Source organism: Myotis daubentonii, chromosome 9 (assembly GCF_963259705.1).
Source record: "Myotis daubentonii chromosome 9, mMyoDau2.1, whole genome shotgun sequence".
NCBI classification, from domain to species: domain Eukaryota; kingdom Metazoa; phylum Chordata; class Mammalia; order Chiroptera; family Vespertilionidae; genus Myotis; species Myotis daubentonii.
This window is the reverse complement of record NC_081848.1, coordinates 71381718-71390993: the sequence shown is the minus strand read 5'-3', so window position 1 is coordinate 71390993 and position 9276 is coordinate 71381718. Positions and strand designations below refer to the sequence as shown.

General features: G+C 47.6%; 1 protein-coding gene across 1 annotated transcript; it reads left to right on the top strand.

The window, feature by feature from the left end:
- Positions 1–8470, top strand: LOC132242319 (probable inactive 1-aminocyclopropane-1-carboxylate synthase-like protein 2). Its single transcript, XM_059711217.1, has 13 exons — positions 1–160; positions 602–672; positions 1012–1081; positions 1329–1395; positions 2370–2467; positions 2715–2792; positions 3116–3216; positions 4217–4306; positions 4651–4696; positions 4782–4923; positions 6655–6797; positions 6884–7037; positions 7736–8470. The coding sequence occupies exons 2-13, from the start codon at positions 617–619 to the stop codon at positions 7918–7920; spliced, it is 1230 nt and encodes a 409-aa protein (XP_059567200.1). The 5' UTR covers positions 1–160; positions 602–616; the 3' UTR covers positions 7921–8470.
- The last annotated feature ends 806 nt before the right edge of the window (positions 8471–9276 follow it).

The following is a 9276-nucleotide window of genomic DNA, read 5'->3' as shown; positions in this document are numbered from 1 at the left end:
CTCCCCTTTGGAAATCATCCGGGAAGAGCACTTTTTGACATGTTTAAAGGGTTCCTCTAGGCTGGGCAGGAGGACTGATCTCGGATTCCTCCATCTGCAGGGCCTCATCAACCTTGGCCTCAGTGAGAACAAGCTCTGCATTGACCTGCTGACTGAAAGGGTGAGCCAAGTTCCGGGCCTGCTGGGCCCATATGCAGGCCCAGCTCCCCAAGCATGTGGTCACTACAGGAGTGGGACTTAGGCGACTGGGAAAGGGAGTGGGGAAACGGCTTCTAGAATAGCATGTGTCATCTCCTGGACTTCCTGACTGTTCAGAGGTATTCTTTGGATGGGTATATTTTGGGTAGACCAACAAGGGAGCCCCTGGCCCAAGTGTACAGTTGGGGAGGCTGTTAATTCAGCAGTTGTAAGTAAGTTATCCATTGTGTGATCTGATAAGAAGGTCAGGGCCTCCCTTCATTGAGGAGCATGCAGCACGTGTCCCCATTGCCCTCTGGGAGGCCCTGTGTTGTAGGGCAAATGCCCACCTGCATCCTAGGAGTAGGATGAAGACTGTGGGGCTTCCCTGGTCTGGCTGTCCTCATGCTTTATTTGTCAACAGTTGAGTCGGAGTGACATGAACTACATTGATGATGACCTTCTGCAATATCCTGATTGGAGAGGACATGCATTGTAAGTAACTTCCAGATCCATGGCCTCCTAGTCCACAGGCACCAGTTCTCAAGCAGGGAAGAACTCAAAGTATCAGATTCTTGGTTGGCTACCTCTGTTTCTTTCAGTGAAACCTCTAGAAAATGTCTAGAACACAATTTAGGAGGCAGCCCAGTAAAATAAAAATAACCCAAGCTCTCACACTAATTGTCTGTCACCTCGGGAATCAATAATCTCGGTCAGTAACCCTGTAACATGAGATTAGACGCCTTGCTCTTTGGAAAAGACTAAAGTCTAGATACGGAGTATGAAAGGACTCCTGGGCCTGAAACCACAAGATCCCTCTGGGTCTGTCTACAGCCTGAGGGAAGAAGTAGCCCGGTTCCTGACCTACTACTGCAAGGCACCTGACCTGCTTGATCCAGAAAATGTGAGTCAGTTTCTCAGCCTCACTTATCTCCCAGTGGAGAGATGTATTCTTAAGGGGCCCGCCTTTTCTAAAGGGTTCAGGGAGAACCAGCAGAGGCCTTCAGGGCCAAGATGGAATAAAAGCCAGTGGATTCCAACTTTGGAGGTTCCTGGTCCCTGTCCCTACTGAGGGGGAGGGAGACGGAGGGACTAGCCCATCATTCATGGAGATTGGGTTTTTACTTCTACCTTCTGTGCATCTTCTTCAGGTGGTTGTTCTCAATAGCTCCCTCTCTGTCTTCTTGACGCTGACCATGGTCCTGTGTGATCCAGGTGGTAAGTTGATGGGCTCTGCTTTCCCTCGGGGAAATAGCAGCACACAGGCACTGGGCCTCGAAGAGGAAGAGCATCTTGACTCAAGGCCCTTGCCCTAAAATGCCGGGACTCTCCTACACTCGTTTTGTTTTCCTGCTGTTTCTATAGGAGTGAGGGATTTGCATCCCCACTTAATGAGGAAGGAAATCAAGGGAGGGTCCTCAAGGAGGTATGCCCCCGGGAATGGTGATGGTGAGAACCAATCCATTATATTAGCTGGGATTTGGGGCTCAATTCCAATACAGAGAGCCCTGGTAAACTGGCTTAAACTATATAGAATTTCTATCGCCTTCTCCTCCTCAAAAACGATGTCTATTGAGTTCTAGATCAAATAAGACTGAAATATCTGTTCTCAGTGTCTCTCTTAACAATATCTGGGCAAGAGTCTCAGACTTTAATGAGCTTTGGCTGCTTGGAAGGTAGTTACCAAGGTGGCCAGTTTTATTCAAATCAGTAGGTCCTCGGTTAGTTCATCAGTAAGGCCAAATGATGGGAGGAGAAGCATACTTGAGACCACCAGATGTAGATAACATGAGTCATGTGGAGAGAAAGAGCCCTTCTTGTGCAGGGGCCTCAGCCTCTGGTGTTTGCCCTGGAACTGACCAGAAGTTGTAAATGTTCCGTGCTCACCATGCTAGCAAGGTAGGCTTGATTTGCACCTTGGTTTCTGAGCCATTCAGAGCGCTGTTCTTCCTTTGTCTCCTTCTATAGTGTAGCCCCAAGGCAAGGACACTTGATTTTTGTCCCCCAAATATTGTTTATAAGAATGGCTACCTTTTACAGAGCCTGAGCCCCAAAGCATTTCCCCAAGGAGCAGGGATTGCCCAAGTAACCTACCCTGTCAGTAGAGTTGCTGCTGGTCTGGGGGTCAGGTGGGTGTGGTGGTTCTGACTGAGAGACCCTGGACTCACAGCCTTGTCTCCCTGTGCTTCCAGATGCCTTTCTGATCCCCACCCCCTTCTATTCTGGCTTCACATTAGCTGCCCGCCTGTATTCAAAAGTTGAGCTGATTCATGTCCACCTGCTGAGGAAGGTCAGAATGGGGCCCTTTTCCTGCTCAGCCCACCTCGGCAATGAAACGTTCTGGGGGCATTCCAAGGTTTATGGGTGGGGCTAGCTTTCCTGCCATATAAGTGATGATGGACAAATCAGCACTGGAGGGCCTGTAGGACGGGTACCCTGGGTATGAAGGCCAAGGATTATTCACGGTTTATAAGACTGAGGGATCAAAGCTTAGAAGCAGTCAGATGGGCGCTCCTCAGGCAGGGTTTGTGTTCCAGATCACTGAGGCGGACACCCAGCCATTCCAGCTGATTGTGGACAAGTTGGAGAAAGCCCTGCTGGAGGCTAAGTTTAAGGTAAGGAGAGGACCATGGGTCAGGGTGGGCACTGCTGCCCCGAAGGGGGTTCAGTGCTGAGCCTCTGCTACAACTTTCTGAGCAAGACTGTGCGGGCTCCTTCTTCAGAAGAGGCAGTGTCCCAGGGGCATGTCCCTCTGGGAGCCCTGAGCCTTCTCAGTGGCAGTCCCCAGTGCTATTTCCATCTCTGCCCTGGGGGCAGTATGGTAGTTGCTTCAGGGTTCTACGTAGACCTTGGTTATGTGACCTATATTGAGTGTTCTGACTGACATTGGCTCAATGTGAAGTATTTGAGTTCATTGGGTTATGTTTGGTTCTTTCAGGGGAAAACGGTTAGAGGTCTTGTTCTCTTCAACCCCAATAATTTTATGGGAGACATTGCCAGTTTGGACTCACTGAAGGAATACCTGGACTTTGCCAAGAGGTAGGGGTTTAACCCTTGAAATTGAACAAATTGCCATCGGTCATGGACAAGAAGTCAGAACCAAAAATAATTTCCCCTAACTATGCTTACTGCTTATTATACTCTGCAAAGTGGCGTACAACTAACTGAAATGGGAACGAAGGAAAATGCAACCACATGCTTACAGCTTCCACCAATCTTCCCCCCCCCCCAATTTCTTTCTAGTATTTTCCATGTGCAGACATCTACGTAACAATCATATTATAGTTTTGTCACTCAGCCGCTTCCTGTAGCATGAGCACTTTTCCAGCATCTACTTCCCAAACTACTTGGCCTGAGGTGCCAGGAAAGAGAGACTGTTGGACGATGTGGGGTGAAGATAAAGACATATCCTCACAGAACTTTATGTCCCACTCCTAAGAACATGTTCACGTCTGACATGTCTGGAGTCCCTAAATAGCCCTGTTAGGAGTAGATAGTCTTCTATTCTCTAGAAGAGAGGCACTTATCTAAGCCTCATAACTAACCCAGACCAATTAATGGTGAAGTATGGGGACAAAAGGAAGAACATTGCAAGTCCTAGGTTAGAATTTGACAGAATTGGGTTCAAGTCCCCGCTTCAAAACCTGCCGATAGAGGGTATTAACTTTGTCTCAGAAACTAGTTTCCTCATCTGTGAAATGGAGAGAACAGTACTGCCTCAGAGGGCCAATGGGAGAATAAACACGATGTGCATATAAGTCTTAACCCACTTAACACCACAAAGTGGTCTCTGCTTGAGGATTGAAAGGTTCAGTAAGATTTTCTCATGTGTGTCTTTTGTATTCTGTGCCTTCCAAGTACTCCCTAGCCGTGTGTAAGGTCCTTTTTGGTGTACCAGCCCCTCTGCCTTATCATGATCTTTGGTGGATAGGCTGCTGGGGCAATAGGAGGATCTGATCTGTATCCAGAATTGACCATAACAGAAAGTGAGTTAAGATAAGAGAACCTTGATGTTTTCACTTTTCTGCCTAATTTTCAGGCACAACCTACATGTGATTATTGATGAGACTTCTATGCTGTCTGAGTTTCGTGCGTCCATCCCATTCCACAGTGTTCTGAACATGAAAAGGTGAGTTGTTCTTATTCCCGCTACAGCTGAGACCATTAGCTTCCTGCTTTTGCACAGTGATTTCATGTGTCATAAATTTACCTGGCTAAGTTTCAGGAATTGAGTTAAATGTGGAAATAAACAAAGTATGATCTTTCCTCCTAAGTACATTTGATCTAAATACCATGTTGTATATGAGATACTTGAGGGCAAGGTAGAAAGACCACTGTCTAAAATAAAGTTAAACCTCTACAAAAGGTCTGGGTAGTGGACCTCAAGCCAGTTCCCAATTCCCACACACAGACCTTAAGACTTTAGCACTCAAACATTTCTCTATAACCTTGATTGTACTGTCTGCTCTCCAGTTTGCCTGACCCCAACAGGACCCATGTGATCTGGGACACCAGTAAGGTGAGTCCCAACAGCCTATCCTTGGGTTGGAAAGGAATGGGAGCCAAGAATATAAGGTATTCCCTCCCTTACTCTCTTCCTCTAGAATTTTGGGATCTCTGGCTTCCGTTTTGGCACTCTGTACACCCACAACAAGGAGGTGGTCTCTGCTGTTGGCACTTTTGGCTTCCTCCACGGCATCTCTGGCATCACCCAGCACAAGCTGTGTCGGCTGCTCCAGGACAGAGGTACTGAGCTGCATCCAGGCATCTCGGTGCTCAGGGCCACGGGTCTGCTTGGGCCTCTGACATGCCTGCAGTCCCCTGACATCCTGTTCGTTGTCTCAGGTGTCATGGTGGAGGACAGGAAGTTTGAAGGAAGGCAGGATGCAGCTCAGGGGGCACTAGGGTGTAGACAGAAGCGGGAGGCGCTGGTCTAAAAGCCAGGATGGGCTTTAATTTCTGGCTGTTCGATAGCTCGTGCTCTGCCTGGAAAGGGGATAGACAATCATATGCAGACTTCAGGGGGAACTTCAGAAATCCGTCCTTATGTCAAGGTCTCTTTCCCCTTTCCAATATTCTGCTTGCTCAGGCAAAGATTACAAAGAAATAAGTGCCCTGACTCCTCAAGTCTGACCTAACTTCACCTGCCAAGGTGGCCAAGGAAGCGCTGCCATTTGGGCAAGTTGCTGTGGCTACATCTATGGCCCTTGGGTTCTTCTGCCCCTTGGATCTGAGGTGAATGCTGGCGTCAGGGAGAACTTCCCCCTTTAGTGCCATGGCCCAAACATAGAGAAGGGCCCCTTTCTTTAATTCCCTGTAGTAGAACAGATGCCAGTCTAGCAGATTTAAATTAAAAGCTGGGATATCTATAATAAGCTGGGATATCTGTAATAATAAAAGCGTAATATGCTAATTAGACCAGAAAGCTGAAAGACCTTCTGGATGTCCTTCCAGATGAAGCCACAGTGGTGGGGCCCAAGACAGAGGCAGTTAGAGGCATCAGACAGGCAGGCAACTGGTTAGGGGCCACCAGGCAGGCAGGTGAGCGGTTAGGGGTGATGAGGCAGGCAGGTGAGCATTATGGGTGATGAAGCAGGCAAGCAGAGGGGTTAGGGGTGATAAGGCAGGTAGGCAGAGAGGTTACGGGTGGTCAGGAAGGCAGGCAGGCAAGCAGTTAGGAGCTGGCAGTCCCGGATTGCGAGAGGGTGCAGGCCGGGCTGAGGGATACCCCCCTCCATGCATGGATTTCATGCACTGGGCCTCTAGTAATTAAATAAATGAAAGTAACCAAATAATCTGGTTGAGAAAACAACTTAACTTTCATCTTTGAGTGAGTTAAAGGGTAGATAGGAGAAATCCAATTACCTGTTTCCCTACATGGTGCCAGGCCCTTTGATATTTGGCAGAAACCAGGTTCCCAGCCCCGTGAACATGGCTATCAATTTGGGAATTACATGGGAGCTTAAATGCCAATGTGTGGACTCCACCCTGAAGTTCTGATTTAGTTGATCTGGGGATATAACCTGGCCACGAGGATTTTCACAAGCTCCCCTGGTGGTTCTATGTGCTGCCAATGCTGAGAACAACCGGGCTAAGATCATCGCCAAATACATCAAAGTCCACTGTGTGAGGCTGTAAGGCAGGAGGTATGGGGAGCTGTGAGTTCCTGCTTCTTGCTCATTGGACAACAGCAACATCAACCCATTACAGGGGGATACCCTGACTCTTACTGTCAGAGCTGTAAACTCAAACAGAACACTCCTACAGGTTTACTGAGAAGCCCAGTGTCTCCTCCAGAGCTGTAGGTAGGTAGGAGGTGAGTTTTGAATATGGATTCCATCAGCTCAAATATAGTACAGAGTCAGTCTTGGACAGAAATAGCTGCCAGGAAGTACAGGTAGGGAGCATGTGGCAAAGACTTCTTGGCAGTTCTGTGTCACAAGACCTGTGACAGCATTCTCCCCTATCACCATCCAGAATGGATTGACAACGTGTACCTGCCCACGAATCGCTCCCGGATGCAGGAAGCTCACTGGTACATCACCAACAAGTTGAAGACAATGAAGGTCCCTTTTCTCAGTCGTGGCTCTGGCCTCTATATCTGGGTCAACTTGAAAGAGGTGAGCTCTGGAAGTGAGGACAGGTGTCCTTGGGCAGACCTGCCTGATAGGTCTTGGGCTCAGCTCTGTCCCTCTGCCTTCCCTAGTACCTGGACCCATGCACATTTGAGGAAGAGCAGCTCCTTTATCGCTGCTTCCTGGACAACAAGCTTCTATTGGCCCCTGGCAAGGCCTACATGTGTAAGGAGCCTGGCTGGTTCCGCCTCACCTTTACGGATAAGCCCCTCCGCCTGAAAGTCGGTGAGTGGTGCTGACTTCCACTCCTGGTGTCTTCCACTCCTGTAGTCCAATAGCTGAGTAGCTATAGCTACAGCTCATCTATACCATAGATGGTTTGCACTTTCATATTTTGATTAAGTTCCTTTGCAAACAGGGATTACATGACCTGCCATTGAGCAGGGCACTAATCAGAAGTGGTCCTCTGCCCTGTGGGGCTTGAGTTAGTAGGTGCGATAGACAGGCAGATGATCATGGATGTCCCTGGATGTTATTCTCTGGAGTCAGATTCTCCTCGGAAGGTTATGAGAACAGAACAATGATCTGTTGCATCTCACCACATGCTGGACACTGTTCTACCTGCTGGGAATCAAGCAGTGAAGAAAGAGCATTTATGTTATAAAATTTTGAGCCACTGAGGAGAATAGACTGTTTGAAGGGACACTAGAGGCAATAGAAACGTTGATGAGTCCAAGTCTATCGCCAGGTTATAGGATTTGATATGAGACAAAGTGTCTTGCAGCACATGCTGTGTCATTGAAGCTAAAAATGAGCTATCAGGGATGTGGTGGGTAGACTTAGAAATGCATCCCAAAGAAGGGTAGGCTGAAGTTCCACAGCCTTGAAGAGTGGCTCCGTGATGGTCTACCATGACCTGGGGATTTCCGGGGCCCACCTGAAAACCCACTAATTCTATTTCTATCTCCATTTGGACCCTAAAGCCATGCAGCGGTTCTCTGAGGCGCTAACCGATAAGAAGCAGAATTGGATAGAGAAACAACTGGAGGATGCACTGGTGGAAGTGTCCTCCCCGTCCACCAGGCGCTCCAGCTCATCCCCCAGCTCATCCCCCACCTCATCCTCCAGCTCATCCTCCTTCGTAAACGTGGATACCTCTCATTTTTGAGAACTTGATTCTTTTTACTCTTTGCTAGCCATTGTGTGAGAGCAAATGTTTTTATGGGGTTGGAGTTGGAAATCCTAGAGAAACAAAGGGAGCTTTCTGCCTCCCTATTTTATTCATTTATTTATTTTTCCATAATACAAATTTATTGTTGTACAAATGTACCGTGTTTGAACAGAAAAAGCCTCACTGTCGCATAGAAAGAGGACTTGAAGCAGCACGTGGGAAGCAGGGTGGCTCCGGGATGTCAGGTGTGTGGTTACCGGCTCTGCTCAATGTACGTGGAGATGTCCCTTTCTTCACGAAGCTCCGCCACATTGACTTCAAACCTACCCTGACCATCACTGAGGACTTTGGCATCATTCTCACGAGACACAAAAGTGATAGTCAGGCCTTTGGTGCCAAAGTGAACAGCACGGGCCACCCGGTGGATGTAGGTGTCCGATTCCTCAGGCATGTCGTAATTGAAGACGATGTTGACTCGCTCAATGTCCATCCTGCGTCCCTATTTAGATGGGTTTATTTTTGTATTTGAAACCTAATAAAGTTCATATTCTCTTAAATTCCAGGCCTGCTTTATTTCTTCCTCGCTCTTCACAATCACCTTTGGGAACTATTAATTTTTTTGTCCTTTTTATTTTTAAATTCCAAGGCAGGTTATACATGAAGAATAGTCTGGGGCAGGCAAGGAAGCAAGGGACAAAAAGACCCCTCACTGAAGGAGGTTTGCTAGGGTGGGGTGCAGTGTTCCAGAGAACCCTAACGAGACCACAGCACCTTCCATGCTGGTTGCCAAATGGCAGGGCGGTGATATAATTGCAGATGCTCCTGCTTAAATACAAGCGCTTTCCCTTCTTGCCTTTTCAAAAAGCTTTTAAAATGAATCTCTGGTGCCAAGCCTGTATCTTCCATTTTTCTCTCTAGCCTCTTCGGCTGTTCAAATAGCACCACCCCTGAGAGTTTCTGCAAAGCCCTTGCTTGCTTGGGCTTCAGTCAGAGCACTGGTTCTGTGAAGTAGACAGAGCAGTGATTACCCTCATTTTATAGACAAAGAGCTTTCGGCGCTAATAGATGACTTTGGTCAGTCCCTTGAGTTTGTGACCATCCTCTCGTTTGGGTCCAGGTTTGGTGGTTATTGTTCCTTGATGGCAATCTTCTGATTTTGTGTTGTTTTTAATCAAAAAGCATGAGAAAAAAAATCATGATTCTTCCAGTTGTTTTTTTCTCTACACATGGTTTTTTAGAAATCAACGATGGCTAATGGAAATAGAAAGGAATTCATTGGATGAATGAGGGAGCTCATGGAATCAGAAAAGAAGGTACATGGAAACCAGAGATGCTCTTAGGATCTTTGAAATG